This window comes from Pelodiscus sinensis, chromosome 6 (assembly GCF_052426305.1).
Source record: "Pelodiscus sinensis isolate ZL-2025 chromosome 6, ASM5242630v1, whole genome shotgun sequence".
In the NCBI taxonomy this organism is placed as follows: domain Eukaryota; kingdom Metazoa; phylum Chordata; order Testudines; family Trionychidae; genus Pelodiscus; species Pelodiscus sinensis.
This window is the reverse complement of record NC_143057.1, coordinates 114,341,531-114,369,340: the sequence shown is the minus strand read 5'-3', so window position 1 is coordinate 114,369,340 and position 27,810 is coordinate 114,341,531. Positions and strand designations below refer to the sequence as shown.

The window sequence follows — 27,810 nt, the reverse complement described above, 5'->3', positions numbered from 1 at the left end:
GCCAAACACCTACCTCTGCAGCACTCAACCAGGCAGTAGAGGTCAAACCTATAATCATGGGCAGCGCCAGTAAGGCAATAAAATATCTTAAAAATGGATTTAAATAGTGTTTGCCAAATTATGTAAAAAGTTTCAATTATAACATTTATAATAATGCTGGTGCTGTACTCGTACTTCGAAAGTAAATTAAAACCTCTTAAATTGTATTTAACCTGGTGGGTTAAAAAAAAACCCAGAGTCAAAAAAAAAAAACTATAAAAGTAAACTAAGGCAATCCATGGTATCTTTCTAATCAAGAATGTATTTGTACAGGAGAAAGCAGGGGAGTTCTTCCATCTAAACCAGGGGCCAGCAACCTTTTCAAACAAAAGAGCCAAACTACATCAAAATTCAGAACAAGGTGATCAACAAAGAACAGTATAAGAATGCCCATTTGAACTACTGAAAATATACAACGTAATATTATTGATAATGAACATGATGATTGATATTAGCATAAATCAAACATTGTACTCACAGACTTTATGTAACAGGACTTCTGTTGCTGCTGGAGGTGCAGTTTGTGGATGTAGGGGTGCAGGAGTCAGGATTGGGATGTATGAGTGTCTCGGGGCTGGAGTTGGGAGGTGTGGAAGGTATAGGAGATAGGGCAGGGTGCTGTGTGGGAAATAGAGTATGTGGGGAGTGGGCCCTGGAGCCAGATTACCCTACCTGGTCAGGGCTGGGCTGCTGCACCCAGGCAGTGGATGCTAGATGAGGGGCTGGGCCAGGGCCGCTGCAAATTGATCACGGCCTCCCCTCCTACCTGTGCCACAGCAGGAGGGGGGCTGCTAGCAGCCCTTCCTGTAACCAGTTGGGGGCTGGACCATGGGGCATCAGGCCTGCGGAAAGGATGCTGCAGCCAGATAGGGACTGGCCCCGCTGGGGGTCTTGTTGGCCAGGCTTCATTTTAAATAAAGTAAAATATTATGTCCAACAGAAAAGATTTCAACATTTTCTTTATGGCAGGGGTAGGGAAACTTTTTTTGGGTTGGGGGCTGCTGATCATCAGAAAAATCAGTCAGGGACCACACAAGTGAGAAGCAAAAAACCCCCAAATCCTCACTGATGTGTGTGGCCCCCAACCGAAACATCTTACTCCCCTGGTGCTCCAGCCCCAAGGTGGGGGGAGGGGCTGGGAGGACTGAGGTTCAAGGCTTTAGGCCAGACTAACTTTTCTGGGGTTCCAGAGTTAGTGGATTTTGTGGGTCCCCCTAAGCATTGGGGTGGGATCAAAGTGTGCGGGACAGGGCTAGCAATGAGTGTGATAGAGATGGGGGTACAGGATCTGGGAAGGAGGTGGGGTGCAGGCAGGGGTGAAGAGGTGAGGTAAGGTCCAGGAACAGGCTGGAAGTAGGGTGTATGGCTGGGGGAAGAGGGCAAGAGCAAGGGAGGGTGCAGAGTCTGGTGGGAAGGTAATGTGCAGGACCAGGATGGGGGTAGAGTGTTTGGCCAAGGGGGAGAGTGTGGGAGCAGGCTGGGGATAGGGTGTCTGGCCAGGAGAGAGGGTGCAGGAATGGGCTGGGGGTAGGGTGTCTGGCTGCGGGGATGGTGCAGGAGCAAGGGAGGGTTGGAGGAGCAGGCTGGGAGTAGATAAAGTGTCTGACCACAGGGGAAGGGACAGGAGGAAGGGAGAATGCAGAAACAGGTTTTGGGGTAGAGTGTCTGGCTAGGGTGCAGGAGCAGGCTGGGGGTAGGTGTCTGCCCACCTCCCTGCAGGAAGATGACTCTGGCACTCCAAACTTGTGTGGAGATGGAGGGGATGAGACTGGGGCACCAGTGCGGGCTCCCTGCTGCGAGGAGAGCATGACAGGGACTGGGGCTGAGCTTGAGCAGCAAAAGAACCATATTTGGCTCCCTACTGAGGTTGCCAACCCCTGATATAAATTGTTTTTTCCTTTGTTCCAAATGTTTTGTCTTCCTTTCCATGGAGATGGGTGTAGGTGTGCGTGTTTCTCCATGCAAATTGTATTATCATTTGCTGATGTCATTTGTTATTTTGTGACTATAGTGGAGTCAAGACAAAGGCTGACTAATCTCATTCACTTCAATGGGAGTCACAGCTGTGTGACTGAAGAATGCACTCTGTCCTCTGCTTCCTTTATATGACAGTGACAATAAGCAAGTCACTTATTCCCATGCCTCCCTTTTTCACAGCTTTTTTAAAATCAGATTCACTGGAGTAGGGTTAAGTGGATGGAGATGTGTGTTCCCAAGACCCCTAAGTACCAGGCCACTGATAGACGGTGGCAGAGAAGACAAAGGGAGCAAATGCCCCAGTCCCAGCAATTCTAAAGGGCCTGCGGCTCCCAGCTGCTACAACTACTGTAGCAGCAATGGTGTCCAGAGCTCCGGATCCTTTAAATGGCACCCCATATAGCTCTAAGGCCTACGTGTGGCCAGCATGATATATGCTCTGGGTGGCACTGACAGCTGGCTGCCCTGACCCCACCCCTTTTGCCTGAGGCCTCGCCCTTTCCAGGAGCACAGAACCTCACTTTCCACCTTGCCCAAAGACCCGGTGTGGCTGTCAGCTTCCCTGATAACTATACACAAATTAGTCCCCATCCACATAGACCAAGAGCTTGTGCAAGGAAGGCAACTTCCCCCCACAAAGAAACACTTCTGCAGAGAAATCGGGGACCTGTGTGTGGAAGAGACTTGCTGTTTGCTGATCTGATGACATGTGATAAGGCCCATAGTGTTCGCTAGTAATGTGAAGAAAACTCCATACAGTAGGTTAATGTAAAAATTTGACTGTGGAATATTGTTGCACATCACGTAAGTAAATACAGAATAACCAGATGTAAAGCAGAACGAAATGTGAAAATATCTTTAAGTGACAGCTACTCTGAAAATCTGTGTCCGGCAGAACTCCTGTGGATCAGCAGGCAGAGACAGCCTGGGTAATGTTTGCATTTCTTGCCAAACTGCTGTCTTGTCTTTCAAATGTATAGAATGCAGAGAAGCAGGGGTTTCATTATGCTAATAATTACATTGCCTGCAGGCTTTTTGAAGTCACATCTCCCCATACAGCATGGAAACAGATTTTATAGAAATATCATTACAGCTGTTAACTACAGGGAAAGAGGGGGGAAAAATCAAAGACGCAATCAAAGCATGCATTCTATTATCAATGAATGCAAGTGGCTTCGTAAATGTGTCACATTTGAAATGTTTTCATTGTGAATCAGCATAGGAACCAGCCTTTAAAGGAACAGTGAAATGTAATAAAAAGAACATTTTAATTATTGCATCTCATAAGGAAGAATGAACCACTAGAAAAATGTTTTTAAAATATGTTACATATAACAGAAGAACAGCAACAATCACAAATATGATGGGGGTGCCTGCATGGTCTTTTAATGCATAATGACAATAATAATAAATAGAGAGAGCCATCTTGACACTGTTTTCAGATAAAAGACATACAGGTCAGGATTTGAATGCATGGTAAAGGATTTCTTGTTATTCATTTTCAGTACTTCTAGAGGTGTTCAGGGCGCTCAAGGATGAGACCCTTGCCCTGAAATGAGCTTACAGGATTTGACAGATATTATATAATCAACTAAGGATTGTACACAAAAGTTTGAGTAAGTGATATCAATCAAAAGATCTCTTTGAGAATGCAGAGCAAAAGAATGGAGAAAAACACAGCTACATATGTGCAAACATATGTTTCATGAGTCAGGGAAGTGAGTAAATCTGGTTATGCATGGCCAAAGTAGACATTAGCCCTTAGCCAAGCACTGAAAAACAGGTCCTGAACTTATTCTCTGTACCTACTGTAATTAGCTCATAAAGTTTTTGTAAATTAACATCTAATCTAAAAACATTTTACTTTTTTAAGATAAAAGTGTTATATTTCAGCAGCTTTGAATGTTTTCTGCCTTTCTTATGCATTCTAATGCTGACATGCATTTCATCTGCCTTGACCTATCTCATCAGAGAGGGCATTCTGCTGGAAGTAAATAAAATTCTCACACCGCATCTCAGCAGTCTATCCATCTTCAGCAAAGCTCAGAAGCATGTGTCTAATTTTAAGAAAAAATTAAGTTTAAATCACAGAATGTGCTTAAGTGATTGGCTGAATAGGGATGGACATGAAGTAAATGCTTTTCTGAAATAGGACCCCATTGCCTGCAGTCAAGTACAATGAGGGTATGTCTACACTAGAAAGTTAGTTCGAACTAACGGACGTTAGTTCGAACTAACTTTCCTATGCGCTACACTAGCGCTCCGTTAGTTCGAACTTAATTCGAACTAACGGAGCGCTTAGTTCGAACTAGGTAAACCTCATTTTACGAGGACTAACGCCTAGTTCGAACTAGCTAGTTCGAACTAAGGGCTGTGTAGCCCTTTAGTTCGAACTAGTGGGAGGCTAAGGCTTCCCAGGTTTCCCTGGTGGCCACTCTGGCCAACACCAGGGAAACTCTATTGCCCCCCTCCCGGCCCCGGAGCCCTTAAAGGGCCACGGGCTGGCTACTCACTTTGTGCCAGTTGCAAGGCTGCCAGCACCCGTGCCTGCACAGCCTGCACCTGCCACACCATGAGCCAGCCATCCGAGGGCTCCCAGCCCTCCACTGCTCCCCACGACCAGCCTGGCGGCTCCCGGGAGCCTGCCCGGGGGCGCAAAAGGCGGGCGCCCGCCTGGTCAAGTGCGGAGATCGTGGACCTCATCGAGGTTTGGGGGGAAGCCTCAAATGTCCACGATCTCCGCACTAGCCACCGGAACGCGGCCGTCTATGGACGCATGGCTGCCAGCCTGGCCGCCAGGGGCCACCAGCGCAGCCGGGAGCAGGTGCGCTGCAAGATTAAAGACTTGCGGCAGTCCTACTCCCGGGCCTGCCTGCCAGGGGCTGACCCGGAGGCCTGCCCCCACTTCCATGCCCTGGACCGCATCCTGGGGCCTCATGCCGTCCCTGCCCCCCGGGACGTGATTGACCCCGGGGCAGAGGGACCGCTCCTGGACACGGAGGAGGAGGAAGAGGGCTCTGAGAGCCAGGAGCCTGCCGCCAGCCTTCCCAGGACCCGGGACCCCCGAGGCACCCCACAGAGCCGCTCGCCTGCATCATCAGAGGCCGGGGAGGCGTCCACCTGTGAGTACCCTCGTGTTCCCCTTATGTGTACGGGGGGCTGGGGCGAGAGGGAGCCCCGGGACCGTGCGCCTGGGCCTTGCCCACTACGGAGCAGCAGCTGGGGATCCTGCAGGGGCCCTGGCCTTGCAGAGGGGAGCTGGGTTTCACACACCTGGGCCCCTGGGGTAATTGACCGCTGGTCTTCTTGCACCACAGCTGCAGCACCGGGGACTGCAGGGCGCACCACACCGCCTGCAGCAGCCGCCCGCGCCCGGGCAAGCAGGACAGCCAGGAACCAGGAGGACTACCAGAGGCGGCATCTCCGGTTCCTGGACCGACAGCTCCGTCTCCAGGACCACTGGGTCCAGGAGGACCTCAGGCTGCGCCAGAGGAGTCTGGAGGCCCTGGAGGAGCAGGGCCGTGCCCTGCGAGGCCACCTCCAGAGCCTGCTAGACCGCTTTCCATTTCCTCCTCCCCCTGCTCCCCCTCTTGCTCCCCCTCTTGCTCCCCCTGCTCCCCCTCTTGCTCCCCCTGCTCCCCCTGCTCCCCCTCTTGCTCCCCCTCTTGCTCCCCCTGCTCCCCCTGCTCCCCCTCTTGCTCCCCCTCTTGCTCCCCCTGCTCCCCCTGCTCCCCCTCTTGCTCCCCCTCTTGCTCCCCCTGCTCCCCCTGCTCCTCCTGCTTCCGCTCCTGCTTCCGCTCCTGCTTCCTCCACACCCCCTGTCCTCTCTGCCCCCCCCTCCACAACCATTCCCCACCGACGCCCCCGGACCCGCAGTGTGGCGAGACGGGAGAGGCACCCAGACTCCCACCCCTGAGCTTTCCTTTCCCTTCCTCCCTTCCCTCCCCTCCCCTTCCAGCTCCCTCGTCCCAGGTTTCCCCCTCCCTTCTCCCACCTTCATTCCTCCCTCCCCCACCCCAGTTCTGTGAAATAAACAGACGTTTTTGTTGGAAAAACAGGTGTCTTTATTTGACAGTAGGTAGGGAGGGGAAAGGGGAAGGGGGGGGTAGGGTGGAAGAAGGCCCCGGTGGGGCATGCAGGGAGAGGTCAGTCCTCCTCCTCCTCCACCTGGAAGCTGTCCCGCAGGGCTTCCCGGATCCGGATGGCCCCCCGCTGGGCTTCCCGGACGGCGGCGGTGCGGGGCTGACCGTAGTGTCCAGCCATGCGGTCAGCCTCAGCCATCCAGGCTGGCAAGAAAGCCTCCCCCTTCCGCTCACACAAATTGTGGAGCACACAACATGCCGCCACCACGGGAGGGATGTTGTGCTCGGCCAGGTCCAGACGGGTGAGGAGGCATCGAAAGCGGGCTTTCAGTCGCCCGAAGGCCCCCTCCACCACGATGCGGGCCCTGCTCAGCCTGTTATTGAAGGCCTGGCGGGAGGGATTGAGGTGTCCCGTGTAGGGCTTCATGAGCCAGGGCTGCAGTGGGTAGGCGGCATCCCCCACCAGGCAGACGGGCATGTCCACGTCCCCGACCCTGATGTGGCGGTCGGGGAAGAAGGTCCCGTCCTGCAGCCGCTGGCACACGGAGGAGTTCCGGTACACCCGGGCGTCGTGTGCTTTGCCGGACCAGCCCACATTTATGTCCGTCAACTGTCCCCGGTGGTCACACACGGCCTGCAGGATGACGGAGAAGTACCCCTTGCGGTTCACGTACCGGGACGCCTGGTGTTCCGGGGCACGGATGGGGATGTGCGTCCCGTCGATGGCCCCCCCGCAGTTGGGGAAGCCGAGGGCGCCGAATCCCCGGATGACGGCATCCGGGTTGGCGAGGCGGACCACCCTGCGGAGCAGCACCCGGTTGATGGCCTTGACCACCTGCGGAGAGAGACACAGCAAAGCGTCAATCAGTGGGGCGCCCGGGTGGCTGGGAGCGTGCGTGCCCTGGCAGTGCCCCGCGCCCCACTCCCGGAAGCAACCCCCCTGGCGGCGTGTAGTACGGCCGGGACAGCCCGACCCCTCCGGTGCGGGGCGCCTTCGCCTCCTCCCGCCCCCCCCTTGTCCCTGGGGCGGCCCATCCCCTCCTCGCAGCCCCCCTCCCCCCCGGCTCGGTGGCCGACGAGCGCCGTACCTGCATGAGCACTGCTCCGACAGTGGATCTCCCCACGCCGAACTGGTTCCCGACGGATCGGTAGCTGTCCGGCGTGGAGAGCTTCCAGAGGGCGATGGCCACCCGCTTCTGGAGGGGGATGGCGGGCCTCATGCGAGTGTCCCTTCTTTGCAGGGCAGGGGCGAGCCACTCGCAGAGCTCCAGGAAGGTGTCCCTCCTCATCCTAAAGTTCTGGGTCCACTGTCGGTCGTCCCAGCGCTCCAGGACGATGCGGTCCCACCAGTCGCTGCTGGTGTCCAGACGCCAGATGCGGCGGGGCACGCCGGTGCCGGGGCGCCGCCGCGGCTCCTCCACGGCCCCCAGGGCGGCCAGGCGGAGAGGCAGGGGGCTGACGTTCCCCAGGTGGTGCCAGGCAGCCTCGAGCCATTGCTGGCAGGCTTGCAGTAGCAAGTCCAGAACGTGCACCAGAAGGTGCAGGGCGAGCCGTGGCTCCATGTTGCCACCTGCGGCAGTCCCCCCCGAAGGGAAGCACCGACACAGACGGGCACAGAGACCGACGCTTTGCTGTCCCTCGGCGAGGTTGGCAAGCAAGCAGGAAAAGCTGAGAACCGGCTGTCCAGGGGGGGTCCCTTTAAGCACGAGCCTCAGATAGCCTCAGACAGCAGCCACACAAAGCAACTGCTGACCTGATGCCCTGCCAGAACCGGTTTCAGCTGCCCTTAAATGCCCCCCTGCGTCCAATCAGTGTGGACGCGCTAGTTCGAACTAGCAAAACGCTAGTTCGAACTAGTTTTTAGTTCTAGATGCGCTAGTTCGAACTAGCTTAGTTCGAATTAACTAATTCGAACTAAGTTAGTTCGAACTAGCGCTGTAGTGTAGACGTACCCTGAGAGACAGTGAAACCATCAGCAGCAATAGAGAAATTAAGAAAGTTACAGGTATTACAGATAAAAGAAATGTAGGCCTGGAAGGAACCTGGATAGGCCATCTAATACAATCTTTTTCACTGAAGCAGGATTAAGTATTCTAGACCATTTCTAGAATGAATGACAGAGGTTTGCCTAGCTTTTTTTTAAAAACCTCCAATGACAGGGATTCCACAACCTTCCTAAGTAATTTGATCCAGTAATTACCTGCCCTTATAGTTAAAAAGTTTTTTCTAATGTCTAACTGAAATCTCCCTTATAGAATTTAAACCCATTATGTCTTGTCATGTCCTGGGTGCATAAGAGGAAAAAATGTATGTCTCCTCTTTATAACAAATTTTATGTATGTAGTTTCATGCCCCACTCCTTCTGTTTTCTATTTTCTATTTTCCAAACTAAACAAACCCATTTTTTCAATCTTTCCTCATAGTTCATATTTTCTATATCTTTAATTTTTTTTGCTCTCCTGTGGACTTTGTTCAATTTATACATATTCCCAAAGTATGGTACCCAGAATGGGACACTGTACTCCAATTGAAGGCTTGTCAGTCCTGAGAAGAATGGAAGAATTACTTTTTGTGTCTTCCTTACTAATGCATCCCACAATAGCACTTGCCTTTTTTGCAACAGTAATACATATGGGTACATGTAGACAGCGGGGCTATTTCCGGATACTGGAGGTATCCCAAAATAGCTACCCCGCATCTTTGAAACATGCCCGTTATTTCAAAATATTTTTCAAAATAATGGGTGTACTCTTCCGGCATCCCTGTAACCCTCGTTCCACGAGGGTTAAGGGATGTCTCAAAATAGCACATTATTTTGAAATTTGGCGCTGTGTAGAATCAAATTATTTGACAAGTACTGTAGCTTGTATTTTAGAAAAGTGTCATGAACTTCAGGAGGGAAATGTTTAATGAAATGAGCAGGTTTAGCATGTTTTGTTCTATGTGATTATTTAATGGTCAAATATAAAAATGACTTCACAAAATGCATAGCCCATAGAGAAAAATACCAAAGCACCTTTGGGTATGTTTATTTTTGGCCAGGAAACTGATAGAGGGAAGCCACTGGCTGTCAGCAGTTTATACCCTCGCCTGCTCTGGGGAGCTGGTATTGGCCACTGCATGGAGCGTAGCCCCTGGTTCCCTGGACCTTGCCAGAAAGTGCAGGCAGGATGCCTGCATGGCCTCCCACCCTACCTCCAGGTCAGACCATTGGGAGGTCTTTGTGGCTTCCCTCCCCATCTCCAAGTGGGGCCTGCGGAGTGTGTTTGGGAGGCCTGCACAGCTCCCCTCCCCACCTCCGCACCATCCCTTGGATGAAGTTAGCAGTTGCAGTGTGCAGCTCCATCCCCCACCCCAGGCTGGACCTGGGCAATGCTGGGTACGTTTTCTAGCATTTGTTATAGGTCAAAAAAATGCCCCTTGTACTTGTAGTAGAAAGTGGCGAGATTTGAGATGGTCCTTGGTTCCTGAGAGATCAGTTCAGTCACATCTCGGACTTGCTCCTGTATCCTTTGCTTTATCCTTATTGCAGAGAGTTCTGTTTGGGGCAGGGCAATGAATTTGTCAACTGTGGTCTTTACCTCAGAGCTGGAGGGAGTCTTTTAGATATTCTCCGCTTTGCATTTAGCATATTGTCAAATACATGGGTATTAGCAGAAGGACGTGTCACGTTCTTTCCCTGTCACTTGCCACAAAACTGTTAGTTTTACACTAACAGCTTTCTTCTTTGAAATTGTCTGGTAACAGGCATTTGACTGTGTGAAAAGCCTTTTATAAGAATTGTAATGCTGTTATCTGCCAGCTGCACAATAACTGGAAAGTTTGTTTTGCGTGACAGCATTTCTGTATGTAAAATATGAATAAACCATTTCATAGTCAGGCAGGGAAAAGGTATTGACATGCAACAACAACTTAGATATGTTAAACACTGTTGATCACACCAGTAGTTTAGATTGTTTTCAGAATTGATTCCCCACTTCGCCTGCAACTTTTCTGCCAATTTTCTTTCTTTTTCTCTCGTCTGTTACTTTTCCTTGGGTTCCAGCTGAAGGGACAGATGAACTATAGTGAGAGATTTGAAAATATTAGTCAGCATAGTGGTTCATTTTCATTGCCCAATATGTGGGGAATGATTATGCATGGGATGATTATTAGTAGTGAGGGGTTTCTCCTAAGTATAGCACTTTTGTTATTTTGTTCAAGCCAAGAGTGAATTTATAACACTGATGATACAGAACAGAACAGAATTCAGAGTGAAAAATATATTAGTATATCGACAGCTGTGCAACACTGAGGGTTAGCGGGACTTTTCCATGAAATTTGTAAAGAAAATATATTCAATTTAATTTTGGGTTGGTTCATGTCAAAAATAAAATCTCTCTCACCGCCTACCCCAAATATTATGAAATCACATTTTCGCACTGATAATGGAGAATAATTAAGCCCATCCCTGTTTTGGTTCCAGATTTTCCTTTGCTTGAAAATAATTCTGTTCCAGGCTAAAGTATCATTAAAACTGGCTGCACTAACTACAATAATGGCAAGATTTTGTAAGATGATTGGACTTTTTAACACTTTCGCAGTGTCAAGACTACGTCCCTCTTTCGACAGAGGGATGTAAATTGGACACTTTGAAATTGCAAATGAAGCCAGGATTTAAAGCAGGATCTTTCGAAAAAGCGCCTTTTCAAAAGTAAAACCGCTGTCTACACGTGGTTCTTTCGAAAATGGCAGGCTTTTTCAAAAGATCCTGTAAACCTCATTTTTGAAGAGTACAGGATCTTTCAAAAAAGCCTGACATTTTTGAAAGAACTGAGTCTAGACCATGGTTTTACTTTAGAAATGGTGCTTTTTCGAAAGAGCGCCATTACGCGATTATGCAAATTAAGCACAGGATATTTAAATCCTGGCTTCATTTGCAATTTCAAAGTGTCTAATTTACATCCCTCTGTCGAAAAAGGGATATAGTCTAGACACAGCCTTAAATTGTTGCTTTTATTTTCATAAGTATTGAGTGTGGTCTTCCAGTATCATCTCCAGAGTATTTGGTAACTGTGCAAACACAAAGCTATTGTTATGAAACAGAATGAGTATACAATGAAATAAATCAATTTTAAACAATTAGCAGTGAAGCCAGGCTATCGAGAGCTTGAATAGATGATACTTGGGACCTCTGGCAAAGTTATGTCATATTTCCCTGAAAAGCCATTTTATTGGTATTTTTAAGTTGTGGTTCTTTGAGGTTTGCTCTTTTATAAGTAGAGAATAATGAGTCTGCTAAACTCCATGTTTTTCTTGAACTAGTCTTGGGATTGACTTTTTTTTCCTACTTTTCTTTCTTCGATAGAGAGATCATTTCCAAGAATCAGGGGAGAGTTTTAAAAAAAGGAAAAAGTAGAACTAGAGAAAGGTGAAGGAATCAAATGGGAGGGAAAGGAGAGCAACTTCTCTTCTTTCTATCCAGTAGGAATGAGATCCTCTCAGAGGTCCAAAGAGGCCTGGGCCACTTCCTACTTTTGAAGATCCTAGCCATAGTAAAAATAAAAAATGACAACACTGATGCAGCACCAGTCACTTGTAGTGGCTTGTTTATAAAATCAACTGATCTGAGAGGACACGGTCATCACGGTCAATCTTGTGCCATGAGAACCAACATATTTTATTAATATTTATGAACATTTTTAGCTCTTTAATAGGACAAATTCTATTTCAGTTAACAAAAATTTTGTCTTTCTCCAAATCACATCTATTACTTGCTTAAATTTGCAGTTCTCAGCTGAGAGTGTGTGTCATTGTGGTCTGAGATGGATGCACATAAAAACAAGTTCAAAACATATCAAATGCCAAAAAATTAACAAGTATCTAAATTTGTGGCCTCCTTTTCAGTTTGAGGTGCAGGCCAAATCACCCTCTTACTGGTAGAAGCCAAAACGGTCTTTAGAAGGTTATTGTGATGCCATGTTGTGTCTTTCTGCAGAGCTTCTTTATGGATTCAAGCTTTGCCCCCACACCATTCAAGTCTATTAATCACTCCCTCATTGAGGAATGCACTTCACTCCAGTGTTAAAAACATTCATCTCTGCATGGTTTTCTATAGCATTAGATGTGTGCTTCTTTAGGAATACACTCAAAATCATCTTGCCCAAGCACTCAAAAGGAGAACAAAATGATTAAGAGACTGAGCTGAAATAAATGACTGCTTTTATTCAGGCAATTTTTCTTCATACAGTGCAAGTTCCAGGGCCAGTAGAAAACCTGCGGGCTGTATCTACCTCACCTACCTCAATTCTACTTTCCTGGGAACCCCCTTCCTATGCAAATGGTCCAGTCCAAGGTTACAGATTGTTCTGCACAGAGACTTCAACTGGAAAGGAACAGGTGAGCAAGTTAATGGAGCCTTTTCTCTTCTTTCACTTAGTTGTGAAAGCAGATGTTTGCAGGCAGATGTGACTAAATCAAACAGGATGGAGAGGAAGTATTCAATCCAAGCAACCATGGTTATCTGTTCTGCAGCTTTATACCAGTTGATAGTGGAAATTTTGGTGCTTCAGTGGCATAGCAGACTACAATATCTACTCTTCAGCTTAAGTGCCTTGGAAATGTGCACTGGAATGCACTGAGTAAAGAGAATTTAAAAAAAATCAAGTTTTTAGAATTCCTCTCTAGTTTGAAATGTGAGAATGTACATGCCACGTTAACTGAATATTACACAGGCCTTTACAATGTACTTTAAAATATTGAGGAACTGATTTTAAACAAGCTCTAATCGAAGGATTGTCTGGGGACCTGTTCATGAGCTCCCTGATCTTCTCCTAAAACAAAGGTGTTGCAGTCAGATGGGTTCTTTCCCATGGACTTTTCAAAATGCTCAACTCCAGGCTTTGCCCCAGGCTGGCCTCCACTCCACCCCATTTCCCAGAGTGTGCCTTCCCAGACTCCTGAACTACCACCAAACAATTGATTGGCATGGGTGGGAGGCATGCCCTTCCCTGCCTCCCACCCACTGCAATCAGTTGTGTGGTGGTAGTTTAGGAGTTTTTTTTGGGGGGAGCGAACAGTGGGCTCCTTCCCTGAGCTTCCTGTCCACAGCCATCAACTGTTTGGTGGCCTTCAGGAGGTTTGGAAGAGGGGGAACTATGGCACACCATATCCTAGCTCCTTCTCCCTCCCTTCCAGAGCCTCCTGAATGTCACCAAACAGCTGATTGCTGCAGGTAGAAGGCACGGGGAGGGAGGTGGGAGTTGCTGATCTGCAGGTGGGAGTCACTAGGGATAGACAGAGGGAAGTCAATTGGGGGAATGTTGCCCACTTTGGTTCCAAGGCTCTTCCTGCTAGCTGATGGCCAAACAATGCTGTAAGCAATCATTGCTTATGTTCTCTAATAGATCAGGCACATAACAACTAAACTGTGTTAATTGGGGTGATGCTAAGTGAGGAGTTACAGCAAAAAGTTTAAACATTTCAGACCATTAACACAATACATCAGTAGTTGATGTAAAGTTAAGATGGCATAGGGATCCCATAGAGGTCATCGAGGGATGCAGTATGGGTTAAATGTGACTCTTTAAAAAAATAGAGATTTAGAGGAGAACACGGTACTAAAATAGGGACTCACTTTTTTGATGTGCACCAGAGCATCTGTGGATGCACACCACCAGTAGGACCACACGCTGTTGGTTGTGGTTGCTGTGGGTGCTCTGCTAATCAGCTGGGTGGCTTTGAATGTCTCCTGGGTGGCTGTTCAAGTGCTCAACTTACTGGGAATACTGCCTTTGAGACAGTTTAATTTTAATTTATTAATAGCCTTAAATCCCAGGGAAGATGTATCTGGCTTCTTTACCCCCAAAATCTTCTCTCTCTTTTCTTGTCTTCCTTTATTTCATTCTCTCCTTCCCCCTCCTCCTGGAATTCCTGCATGACTCTAGCCTTTTTATCTCCTTTCTCTGCCCTTCTTCCTTTCCTTGTCACTTTTTTATAGGAGAAGGAGTGATTGATTTAAGCAAGAAAACTTTCTACTGTGCTTTAAATAACAACTAAACCAAAGGTCTAAGTACCAAAGTCAGCTATATCTTGAAATGTGGTAGGTTAATATCATAGAGTCTATTAAGAACTGAGCTATAACAAGCAGTGCTATGTTACAAATTACCTTTTACAGCGACTTATATAAGGATTTAGTGTTACCACTTAGAGATAGAAAAAGCCCTAATGTCTAATCCGTTCATCCCCCTGCATTACTGTCATGCCGCCTTTAATGTTTTCTCTTAGTAACAATTATCATTTTTATGTGCCCAGAATATAGAGGTTGATGGACTATCATACAAACTGGAGGGGCTGAAAAAATTCACGGAATACACCTTACGATTCCTGGCTTATAACCGCTATGGCCCTGGGGTATCCACTGCAGATCTTACAGTCATGACTCTTTCTGATGGTAAGTTAGAATTACAGATGCCAGGATGGACAATATGAGGAGAAGAAAAATGTGCATTTTGTGAATTATCTTCACACTATGTGTGAAGTTTTATCCTGGGACTAGTATACATTTGGGAGTTCCTTTACCATCTACTTAATTCAAATCAATAGTAGGCATGACAAACTAAATGGAAATGTAAACTATTAAATAAAGTAAATATATTCAAGTCTTTTTCAGAGACAGAAATAATAGATTCACCGGTGTCTATTATATTGCTTCAGAGGGTGTTTGGGGTCATATCTGTCATGATTGTTTGTTCTTTTCATTTTTCCTAGTTTGATAGGTTGTTCCTAGCTTGATGCTACCTATGCCCCTTGATGCTACCTGTACCCCACAACCATCCCATTTTCTGAAATTATACTTAGGTTTGTCCTTACCACTGTTTAATAGAAAGTTTTTATTACATCTGATAATCTAAAAAAACAACAAAAACAACCCTTTCTAGGTCTTCCTCGTGTATGGCACACTGGAATAGAAAATGTTTGTTTTACTTTCTTCTCTGTCACATTGATTGCATAGTCACTCTTTCTCTTGGCTTGCACTGTATTTTGTACCTCTTGGGGGGCGTTATATTGATGTTTATTTTGATCCTGGAAACATCTAATGCCTGATATTCGTATATAAGTACTTCAGGGATTCCTGGTGAAGTCAGTGAGCCTGATTCCCACACTTGTAAATCAGGAATAATTCCATTGATTAGTGGTGTAAAACCAGTGTAAATGATAGGAGAATTAGCCCAATAATTGTGCGTACAAAAAATGGACCTGTGTCCTACTAATGGTATCTTGATGACTTCTCTGGATAGATTTTTTTAAAGTGCTAGCAACATGTTATATCTTTTTAGAGGAAAACAGAACCCTGAAAGTTAGAAGGGAGTAACCAATACTGCGGGTGGTTGTATAGGAGGGTTAGATAAAACAAAAGTAGGTGAGAATTTAAGAAAAGATGTTCAGAGAAAATACAGAGCTCTTAAACTAAAATTTAAAAAGTTTGCATTTGCATCCAAGGGCACCTCTACCTGGGCCTGAGTTTTAAAAATGATGTATTCCACAGGGTGCAAGCTAAACTATTTAGGTGGGGATTTTTATAATCCCATATAATCTGATTGTTGTGGTAGTGTCTATTTTTTTCTGTGTGTTTATGAATTTAGGTATTCAAATTACAGTCTGCTCCTGTGCTAGACTGCTTGCTTTAAGCTCCCAACAATGCTGTCTTTACCAGGGTTGTTTCTTCACTGCAAAAAGGGTGTTTTTTACACTATCTTGTTGTAAAATCCTAGTGAAGACAAGCCACACTCTCAGGTGGTGATATAGATCTGAGTAATTCCAAATAGATGAAAAACTAACCTATCCCTGTTTCTGTTACATTTTTACAGAGACTTGACTATCCAGATGTAAAAAATACAGATTTTCTTTTCCAGTGAAGACTTAGTCTAGGAAAACTGAAGTGTTTAGCAAACGTGTTAGCAGAAAGCTTAAGGAATGGATTTTAAAACACTACTTCAATGCCAGTGGAGACAAAGACAATGGTGTTTATAAATGTATCAGCTAACACACTTGCTAAAAACATTCCTCTTTCCTAGTTTAAGCAGTGCCTATGATGGAAGAAGACTTAAATGTATAAGGATGAACCCTTGTCATGACTTCTGTTGTACTTACAAGTATTTATTTCCCTTATTAAAAAAACAAAAATTTGCTATCCTACAGAAGCGGTAAAAACACTATGATAATATTATTGTAGGCAGTAGTGTTTCAGATCATCATTGTAGTATTCTTTACAAGGTTCATCTGTGATACTCACACCTCATTTGGCACTTCAACTTTCAATTATTTTACGTTTGACACCTCTTTAAAAAAAATTTCAAGCACTACTAATGCCTATCCATCTAATTCAGTCATCATTTGTAATACAGATTAGATCTTGGCAGAATAAATTACTTCACACTTATAATTATAAAAACAAAAGGAAAACAAGTGAAAATGAATATTTTGCATAATTTATGTAGATATAATTCACACTGTGAAGTGCAGTACTGTGGCACGGTTCTCCACTTTGGTTTTAAATGTCATCATAAGTGAGAAAGGGAGAAATTGTTATTCATGAATCTGAAAATTATCCTCTGCAAAGTGTGTGAGATGATATCACGTCTGTGGGAGCACAAAATGTCACTGAAAAGAAGGCTTTTGTGACCCTATTCCAGAAAAGAGCAGGAAAAGTGTACAGATTCCCAAGAAGCATTTATCTTCTCTGCTATTAAGCAAGAGGAGAAAGTGTGGTGCTGGCCTGAAATGAAACCTATTAGTACCAGCTTTGCTTTGTGTTGAAGCTGTGTACTGTATAGTATGCAAGGGTGTAGATTTCCTTCATGCTGTGACCATAAGTTCTGCTGCAGATGACTGAAAGTTACAAAGACTTTTGCTTTTGAGCAAGCTTCCTGTCAGTTGCAGTTTGAGCTTACAGGAAAGGAGCAGGCAGGCAGTAGACACAGATGATGTAGTATAAATGATCAAGAATCCATACTAACTCAGCACTTGAAGTATTGGTTTTGTTGGTGTGAGTGAGCTGCTCAGCAGAAAATTATGAATAGTATCCAGGTTCCTCGCCTCCTCTTTTAGAGCTAACAGATTTTTCAATACCCAAGAAATATTTGTAAAACTATTACAATGCAAGTTTTGATCCTGTCAGCTTTAAGTTTGTCTTTTTAACTTAGCCTGCTGTATTCATCAAGTGCATAACACAGACATAAAACTGCCCCTGGTGCAACAGGAAGGTATAAACAATAGTTCTTTGCAACACTGAAGGCTTTGTGCAATTAGGGGAGGAGAGGAAAATTGTATTTAAGATACCTTTAAGGTCCCAATCCAATGCCTGATGCTATGCCCCCATATTTTTTATGGAAATATGTTTTGAATATGAATATGAATAACTCAAATATGCTTTATGCAAAACACGGCAAGTAACCTGTCATTGTGAGCCCTTGAAAATGTGTATTCTATTTGTGTGCATGTATAATTCTTGTGTGTAAAATTAGCAATATGAAGTATAAACCTGCTCATTAATGTAGGTCTCTAGTAAAAGCCATTAGCAGTAAGGAACTTAATGTCCTAGTGCTCAAAGCAATGATCTGTAAATAGTTTTATTTTTCCTTTGAGCCTAAATGGTGGTTGATGTTACAAAGGCACATGACCAAACCATCTAGTGCTGGAAGCCTTCTTGAATTTTGTACTCTTTCAGAGGTGAAGGAGGGAGAGAATTAAAAAGTCTAAAGCTGAAAGTGATACAGTTAAGAAGGACCAAAACTTATTACAGTGAAATTTCATTAGAATATAAAGACTACAGACAAGATTAGGGCCTTATTCCACTATGTACTATACAAGAAAATAAAAGTGGACATTCCCACCTCAAATAATTAATTATCTAAATAGATCTGACAAAGAAAAGTGGGGGAAAGGAAGAATTTGTATCCCAGTCTTACAGATGGAGAACAGAGACAAGGTGAAATGAAATAGGAAGTCCTTGCAGAGCCAGGGATTAAACATAGGTCTTCAAAACCCTAGTCCAGTGTTTCAACTACTAGGCCAGCCTACCCCTCTAAAATGTACTGGCCAACTAGTTTTCCTTCTCTCTTTGGAAAAAGCATTTAAATTTAATTGATTTGTCCAACAGTGATGGTGGTCCATTATTTATGATTAATACTACAACAAATATGCAGGTATACAGTTGAGAAAGGGGAATTCCATAAAAGAAACAGATTTTCCTTTCAGTCTTCCAAGGATTTATTTTAAACAGAAGTAAAAATTAAAATGACGAAATGTTAACATTGTTGTTCTACATGATTTTATTTGTTGTGGTGCATGCTAGTGTCCTCATATCCTAGGTTCACGTTCTTTGTGTGTGTGTGTGTGTGTCCATTATTGTGAGCTGTAATACTTTGGTTTAATGTCCATTGTTGCGTTTAGTGTATGAGTGTGGAGTTGTATTGATGTCCTGTGTTACATAGTATGTCAGACTAGATCCTTGTTGTATTAATTGCTGTGGCCATTGACATTTTATGATACAGTAGATGGTGTCATGAAGAAACCTAGCATACTACTTCCTTGCATGTCTGTAGCAAAGAATTATCCATGAAGCTCTGGAATCTAACCTCCAGTCTAAGAAATACACTTTAATCACGAGGATTTACAGCAGCTTCTTCAATTCCAGGAACTATAGAACCACAGATTAATAGAATTTACCAGATCTTTAATGCTTAATTTTCTGTTTAATATACAGCTCATTTAATATTTGGTCAGGCTGTTTGCCATTCCAGAAATGCTTTGCACTATCATGCCTATGAATTTATCAAAATGTGTTTAATCCTAGAAATTGGCAGACAGTTTTATTTAATTCTTTCTGAATATTTGATTAAAAATAATATCCTAATGATAATATGAAAATGCATTTTTTTTAAATGTTAAGTAGTGAGGATCAAACTGACAAAGTCAGGACACTGTGCATATGAAATCAGTCAGATATTAACAGCTGGTGCTATACCTTGAGCTATTGATATGACTACTTATAGGGGAGGGAGGCAGTAACCACAGCAGAGGAAATGCAGGCTTTGATGGTATTTAATGTAGAAAATTACCGAATCTGTGTGGTTCTAACTCATAAATACAGGTGTGTTTTTTCCTAATCAAATACTGAGAAGTGTCATGCTTGAGAACCTCTTGAGGTTCTGGTAACACCCCAGATCTCTTGGGTATAATTAACTCTAATGTAACAAAATTATCTGTTCTCTCTGGTATTTCTATTGGCTCCCCTTTCCTGTGGTATCTAAGTACCTTGTGGTAACATAGGGAAATGCTAATATCCCCATTTTACAGATGGATAACTGAGACAAGAATTAGAACTCAGGCAGCCCGGGTCTTAGACTGGCACCCTAGTTGTTGCACCAAACTTCCTCTCTCAGCCCTGCCTTTATAATCACTAACATCTCTGATGTCTACTCTAATTAATCTACCATAATCTAACTAGATACATGCCTCCATCATGAAATCATCGGCGCACCTGCCAAGTACTTACGACCAGTAGTGGCAGCTACTCTAAGCTTGTCCCCCAGCCCACCACCTCCCCAATTCCAATCTCCTGAAAGGCGGGGTGCAGGAAGTGTCTGCAGAATAGCTTTAGGTTGTGCCAAAGGTGGTGCTCATAAATCTCATCCAGGTCTTTGAACAGCAAAACTATGCTGGCTTCATGCTGCAATGGCAGGGGATAGGATTTGCCTCACAAATGAGAATATTATCCAGCAGAAAAGGTGTGTGGTTTTTTCCTTTAGTGCAAGTAAGTGGAGTTTGTATAGCTATGGAAAGTACCACTTCTTGTTATTTTCCAGTCTGTTCCCTGAAAAGGAGGGGAATTATTCTGTCCTCTTGATTTCCCAGTTTGTCATCTCTGGCTGTATTTTGGCTTATAAATTCTTCTGAGCGGGGACTTGCTTGATTTCTTTTTTTCACACACCTGAGTATCTTGTCAGCACATAAAAATACAAATAATAAATAACTACAATTCATGTGCACATCGTCCAATCTATCTATTAGAATGTAGGGTCTGCACCGCACCAAAAAAAAACACAAAAAACAAACAAACACCCTCCCCCCCAAAAAAAAATCCAAACCAAATCGAAACTAAAAAACAAGCTTATGTTCAGTTCTGAAGAGTGACTCTGTAGCAACGGTCTCTCAGAGATTCCATATCAGATCCCCTCACAAGTAGGATGTGATATTTCTTTTTGTAACCTCCAGATTTACAAATGTAGCCTGGGATTTGAAAGTAAAAATGTGTTCATTCTGGCTCATACACCAACACTAATAAGGAAGATTCTTCAGGACAACATTCTGCCTCCCCTACAACTGTACAGGCCACTGCCTTACATTTATGAATGTGATTTTACAGGTGTAAATGAGGCCTGAATTTATTGAATGCTAAGAAGTTTCATATTCCTATTCAGAATGACTCCCAGGCATGACTTATACCACCAATCTCTAACCCATCCTACATATAATCTGACGTTATATTAGTTTGTTTTTAATTGGCAACATCAAAAGTAAATACAATGTACTATGTTTTGAAAAATCTGATGATACAGCAGAAGAAGGCAAAGAAAAAGTGCTTAATGATCTGAGGTATAATTGCACTTGGCCACATTGGTTTTTTGATATGGAGGAAGTTATTTTGGAGTTCTTTGTGCTAGTGTACCTGCTTTGTTTAATGACACAACAGAGAGTAATTGCCTACGGAGAGAGTACACTTGGTGCTTTTAAAATTCTATAAATGTGAAAGTTGCAAAATCTGTTCTAAGGATTTGAGTCTGGATCCAAAGACAACTAAAGTTAATGGAAGTATATTCACATGGATTTTAGTGAGCTTTACGTTATGGGTTTATCAAGAACAAGGTGAAGTCTAAATACTTAGATTATAATGGAGCCATGATTAAATAAACATAATGGAACAATAGGTGATATGCAGTGTGAGTTCACAAAGAACAAATTGTACCAAACAAATGCAATTGCTTTGTTTGATCAAGATGCAAAATTGGTAGAATTAGGAAATAAAGCAATTGTAATCTTTCTAGACAATTGTAAAGCATTTGATACAATGACACACAGATCTTTTTTAGCTAAAGTATAAAATTACATTGTCCTGATTATGAATACAATCTCATTGGCTGAAGTATAGTAAACAAAGGTTAAGACAATTGGCATATTCCTGTGAAGGTGATTCAGACTGGTACTGGGCCTGGATTTATTTAGCATGTTTATTGAAGATCTGGAAGAAGGGATAAAGAACACGTTAATTAAATTTACACAGAAAGCTGAATTGGAAGGTGTTGCACACAGGAAGAAGAGAGAAACAATGAAAACGTTATCAATGTGGACAAGTGAAGCAATTCTAGTCAACCTGAAGAAATGCTGGCTAACACATTTGGATGAGGAATCTTCTGAAAATGACAATCGATAGCACTGGTGGGGAATATTTTTTGGGTCGCACATAAATGAGAAGCAAAGAAAAATACAAAAAACCCTCATTGACATGGCCCCTGACTGACACTCCCTGAAAGCAGAAAGACACTCCCCACATTCCCCTTGCACATCAGAGCCTAGGGAGGCCCAGGCTAGTAGATTTTGTGTGTCCCAGTCCCACGATCAGGTGGCCAAGGGGCTAGAGAACCAGTGCAGGCTCCCCAATGCTAGGAGGGAACCCTGAGCCTTGGGGGCCAGATCCAGGCAAACCAGGGCTGAGGTTCCCCACCCCTGGCCTAAGGCGATACTGCAAATTATACACAACATTGTAGTTGAATGTGGTAATTAAAAAAAGCAAGTTTGACATGCATGGGCTGCGTCATCTCTCCTGAATTCAAGAGACAAGATGCTTATGACACTGATCAGATCACTCTTAAAATCCCACATTTCTAAATACCTCAGTATTAGTGAGGATTGGATCACAGAATATTTTCCATTACCTAAGCGCCCATAAATTTGAATGCTGACCACCACCATCAAAAGAAGGTGAAAGATCCACCCATCTCTTTGTCGTAGCTTTCTCATAATGCTCAGACACACGTGCTGTGCCAAAACCATCCAGACAAACACTCTTAAGGTATGTCTACACTACAAAGTTAGTTCGAACTAACATCCGTTAGTTCGAACTAACTTTCATAGGCGCTACACTAGCGCTCCGTTAGTTTGAATTTAATTCGAACTAACTTTCATAGGCGCTACACTAGCGCTCCGTTAGTTTGAATTTAATTCGAACTAACGGAGCGCTTAGTTCGAACTAGGTAATCCTCATTCCACGAGGATTAAGCCTAGTTCGAACTAGCTAGTTCGAATTAAGGGGTGTGTAGACCCCTAATTCGAACTAGTGGGAGGCTAGCCCTCCCCAGGTTTCCCTGGTGGCCACTCAGGCCAACACCAGGGAAACTTGTCTGCCCCCCTCCCGGCCCCGGACACCTTAAAGGGGCATGGGCTGGCTACGGTGCCCGTGCCAGGTGCAAGCCTGCCAGCACCCAGCCAGCAGACCCTGCATCTAGCACGGATCGAGCCACACACCCGATGCCTCCCAGCCCTCCTCCTCTTCCCGGGAACAGGCTGGCAGCTCCCGAGGGCTTGCCCAGGAACGCAAGAGGCGGGCACCCACCTGGGCTAGTGCGGACATCGTGGACCTCGTCCATGACCTCCTCACTAGGCACAGGAAAGTGGCCAGCTGGGGCAGGAGAGCTGCCAGCCTGGCCACCCAGGAGCAGGTGTGCATGAAAATCAAGGTGGTCCACTGAGACCCCCGATCCTGAGCCCTGAGCTTACAATGGCCGTCCTGGGTCAGACCAAAGGTCCATCTAGCCCAGTAGCCTGTCTGCCGACAGTGGCCAACCCTAGGGACCCTGGAGGGGATGGACCAAAGACAGTGACCAAGCCATTTGTCTCGTGCCATCCCTCTCCAGCCTTCCACAAACCTTGGGCAGGGACACCACTCCTACCCCCTGGCTAATAGCACTCCATGGACCCAACCTCCATGACTTGATCTCACTTCCTTTTAAACTCTGTTCTAGTTCTAGCCTTCACAGCCTCCTGCAGCAAGGAGTTCCACAGGTTGACTCTTTGCTTTGTGAAGAACAACTTTCTGTTACTAGTTTGAAGCGTGCTACCCATTCCTTTCCTTTGGTGTCCTCTAGTCCTTCTTTATGGGAACTAATGAAGAACTTTTCTGTATGCATCCTCTCCACCCCACTCATGCTTTTAGAGACCTCTATCCTGTCCCCCCTCCGTCTCCTCTTTTCTAAGCTGAAAAGTCCCAGTCTCTTTAGCATCTCTTCATATGGGATCTGTTCCCAACCCCTGATCATTTTAGTTGCCCTCCCCTCTCCCACCCTTTCTCTTCCCCGCTCCCACCTCCTTTTCCCAGTCTCCCCCAGTTTTGTTCAATAAAGACAGATTCCATTTTGGAAGACATGTTATCTTTATTTTGTACATCAAGAAGAGGGGCTAGGGAAGGGTAAGTGGAAGGAGGTGAGGGAGGAATGGGGCACAAGCCCCCGATGGGGAGGATTGGGCTGGCTCTGCGGGCTTCTGGGGGTGGAACTTCTCCTGCAGCCCCCCAATTGCCCCCTCTCCCCAGATGGCAGCCTGCGGCAAGTGCAGCCGGGCTGATGGTCGAGTGCTGTGATGTGCCCAGTGTGGGCACTCAGGGCACTCCAAGCCAGGACTGCTTTTCAAGAGGGGCACCCCTGAGAACTGTCTGTCCTGGGTGGGGGTCGGGACCCTTTAAGCACAGCCCTTGGCTAGCCTGAGACAGCATCTCCACGCTCTAAGTCCTCCTCTGATGCCCTGCCGGCACTGCTTCCGGCCATCCTTAACCCCGCTTCAGGGTCCACTTAATGTGAACGCTAATTCGAACAAGTTTTTAGTTCTAGATGCGTTAGTTCGAATTAGCTTAGTTCGAATTAGCGGTGTAGTGTAGACATACCCTTATTTGTCTTCAGGATAAGGTAGCAGGGAGAAATAGACGTTGCTGATGACAATTCCTGCTTCTTCCTGGACAGGACAGAAGAAAAAAGTCATATCTTTGTACAGAGTGTGAGCATAGAGTTTTTATAAGTGTACAATTCCTTCATGCATGAAGGTGATGATCAAGGCTCGACAAACTGCTGTTTCTACTCGCCTGCGCGCATGCATGGTGCAGGGCTGGCGAGTAGCTCTCGCCACAGTTTGTCAAGCCCTGGTGATGATCATATTACACATTCTGATATAATATATATAGAAATCTTACCTGAGTGCTTGATTCCATAAATTAGGTCATGAGAACAGGCTTTCTTGTGTGAGATCCATTATTCGCTGGTATTTAATATATATAGAAATCTTACCTGAGTGCTTGATTCCATAAATTAGGTCATGAGAACAGGCTTTCTTGTGTGAGATCCATTATTCGCTGATCAGATCAGTAATATCACAGGAATACTTAATTGCTTCTCTCTTTGGTATGAAATAATGAGTACCTTAGAGATGTAAATTCTTTGTTTCTAAATTTGTTGAAGTAATGAGTACAGTCTCCGGAGTAACTGATGAGCAACCCATTCTTCTGGACTATGTCTACTCTACAGACAAGATCAAAGCTGCCACTGTTGATCTTTCAGGGTTAGAATTTGTGGGTGTAGTGAACTCAGAGGGGCACTCTGGTTGATGCTGGTGGTTCTGCTTCCATGAGGAGTAAGGAAAGTTGAAGGGAGAGTATTCTTTGAACTTCTTGCAATATGGACTGCTCCAAAAGTCGAGTTAAGGTTCTTCAACTTCAGCTACGCAATTAACGTAGCAAAGTTGTGTATCTTAATTCAGCCTTATTCTGTATTGTAGACATATCCTTGGATGTTAAGCATTTGGATTCATCCTTGGATACCAACATATTGTTGGTATTATTAACTATTATTTGAACTATGTTATTGCCTAAGGCACCAATCACAGTAGGACTCCATTGTAGTTGCACTGCTAGAAATACATTGTAAGAAATAGTTCCTGACCCATCAAGTTTAACAATCTAAATAGATAAGACAGATAAAAGGTGGGAAAAGAATGGGATGTGACTTGATCAGGGTCACAAAGCAGGTCAGTGGCATAGCTAAAATAGAATCCAGGCCTCCTGTTTACCATTATAGTGCCCTATCCATTGATGCATATGTAACCCACACACCTAATGGGCATGGTTTACTGTCCCGTGTACGATAGTGGCACTTAGACCACTTACAGAGAGGAAGAATGAGTGTACTCCACAGCCTTAGCTGAGAGGTAGCTGGCTTTTAGCTCAAGCTATAGAGACTCATGCACTAAACACCAGAGGTTCCAGGTTTGGCTCTGCCTCTTGGCATTACACATACTGCTTCTCCTAATGTAAAAAGCACAAAACAGACATCAACAAACTAGAACATTATTCAGTTGGAAGCACTTTCTGCAGACCCTGTGTCCCCAAACCTCAGTACCACTGGGGAAAAATCTAACGACTCAGTTTTCACTTTTAGAAACCCAAAGCTGTGTTCAAATATTTGATTGCCCGTCATCCTTTCCAAAGCAGGCCCCAGTGATGTGCTCTTTATTGAGGAAAGGTTTTAAAGATCATTGCCAAATACTTCATTGCACCACTCATCGAAAACATGAATTTCTGTGTATACTTTCATAGCACTTAGAGCTAGTCGGAAATTTTTCAAAAAGTCCACCCCATTTCTTTTAGTTTCTCAAAATGGAAACTTTTTGCAGAAGTGTAGCTGTTTTGAATAAACATTCCTCAGGTTCAGTATGGAGTTTCTAATGAAAGACCCCTTCTAGAGTAGACAATAGAACTCATTTGTGAGGTCAGGGAACCAGATTTAATTATTTACTGGGCCTGACTTGAACCTCCATCTCCAACATTTCAGGTGAGTGTCCTACCCACAAGCAATCAGCTACTTTGGAGTGAGAGTGTCTTGCTCTTGTATTCACAATTTTTTTAAAGTTCTCAGTTTCAAACTTTAAAGCTGATCAAAGCTGTTTTGGGTAATCCATGGAACTATGATTTATATTCGTTATTATGATTCTGTACTTCCAGTATAAGTACAAATGTATTTAATATATGTATTAGTGACATTTGCATTATTTCACAGATGCATATTTTTAAGTCCAGAAGAGACTCGTTATGATCATCTACTCCATGGGTGGGCAATAATATTTGATGGGGGGGGCACACTAAGATTTTCGAAAGTGGTCGAGGGTCACACTCTTTCATGATATTCATGGAAGAGTTGCGGGGTCTGTGATGGAGGCTGGGTGCAGAAGGGAGCTTGAGGCAAGAGATTGGGATACAGGAGAGGCTGGGAGGGAGTTTGAGTGAAGGAGGCAGTTGCAACCTAGAGCACAGGATTGGTGTGAAGGGGTTTGGATTATGACCTCAGGAAGGAGGGGATTGTGATCTGGGGCAGGGAATTGGGATGCTGGATCTAGGAGGGATATAGGCTGAGAAGGGGGGCAGAGGGTTTGGCTTATGTGGGGTAGGGAGGTAGGAGTGGGAGGGTAGATGGTTGGGAGGAGGGAGGGACTGGGGAGCTAAAGGCAGGCTTTGGCCGGGAGACTTACCTAGGTGACTTCTGGCCAACAGCCCAATATGTTTCTCAGGTAGCCTCTCTGCCTGCCCTGCTCCCAAATAGGCTGCAGGTGTCATGTGCATCTTTGAATAAGAGCCTGAGGGAAGGGAGACGTAGTGCTTTGCCTGCTGCCTGTTCTTCAGAGAGGCAGCTCCCATTGGCAGGTTTCTGGTCATGCCTGAAGCCTCTTGCCCTTAAGCCCGGCTCACAGCTGAGAAATACAAATGGCCTGGCAGCCCCTTTTCTGAGCACCAAGCAGGGAGTCTGCCTGAGGCACCCAGCATTCTGTGTCCATGGGCTAGATCCGGTGGCGTGTGTGTTATTGCAGTTGACAAAAAGTGCAAAGGCGCCTCAAACCATGAATTCATGATTGAAGATACCATCTATTGGTATTGAACTATTGGTTGAACATCACGGCTACGTCTACACTGGCCCCTTTTCCGGAAGGGGTATGTAAATTCCACCAGTCGTCGTAGGGAAATCCGCGGGGGATTTAAATCTCCCCCGCGGCATTTAAATACAAATGTCCGCCGCTTTTTTCCGGCTTTTAAAAAAGCCGGAAAAGAGCGTCTACACTGGCCCCGATCCTCCGGAAAAAGTGCCCTTTTCCGGAGGGTCTTATTCCTACTCCTACTACTCTATCGGTATTAATGACATCACTCAACGTGGGTGAGAACGGCAGAAATGAGTCCTAGGTGCACAAAAACACTTTGGAGGTGTGTGAAAAGGCGACTCACCGCCATGGCAACACTAGCCGGCTGTCCTGGGAATTAGCTCTTTTGGCCTTGCTGGATGCCTTTTTCTAGATGGTGCTCCCCCCTGTTTCTCCTGCCCCCTGTTTCTCCCCAGCATCTTCTTCCAGACACTGCCCTCCGGCAATGCCCACACCAGCGTCTGAGCCCCCCTTCCGGGGGATGTTGTTGTTTGCTCTGGTCACACCCCAGGGTCCTCTCTTTCCCAGAGTACTCTATTCTCCTGCTTAGGCACTGCAGCCTGGGAACTTGCTTGGCTAGAGCTCCCCTAGCCATGCCTTGTTTCCCCAGCACTGCTCTAGCTCCAGGGAGTCTCCTGCTTCCCTAGCAGCCAGGCCCTCACTGCTC

At 45.1% G+C, this 27,810-nt stretch overlaps 1 protein-coding gene across 4 annotated transcripts in view; it reads left to right on the top strand.

Annotated features, from left to right (window-relative positions):
• DCC (DCC netrin 1 receptor) overlaps positions 1–27,810 on the top strand; it is a 999,406-nt gene that overhangs the window by 746,220 nt on the left and 225,376 nt on the right. For all 4 annotated transcript variants that reach the window (XM_075932654.2, XM_075932652.2, XM_075932653.2 and 1 more), the window contains exons 10-11: positions 12,328–12,476; positions 14,391–14,529. In XM_075932654.2, coding sequence (XP_075788769.2) covers positions 12,328–12,476; positions 14,391–14,529 — 288 coding nt within the window. The remainder of the gene's footprint in view (positions 1–12,327; positions 12,477–14,390; positions 14,530–27,810) is intronic.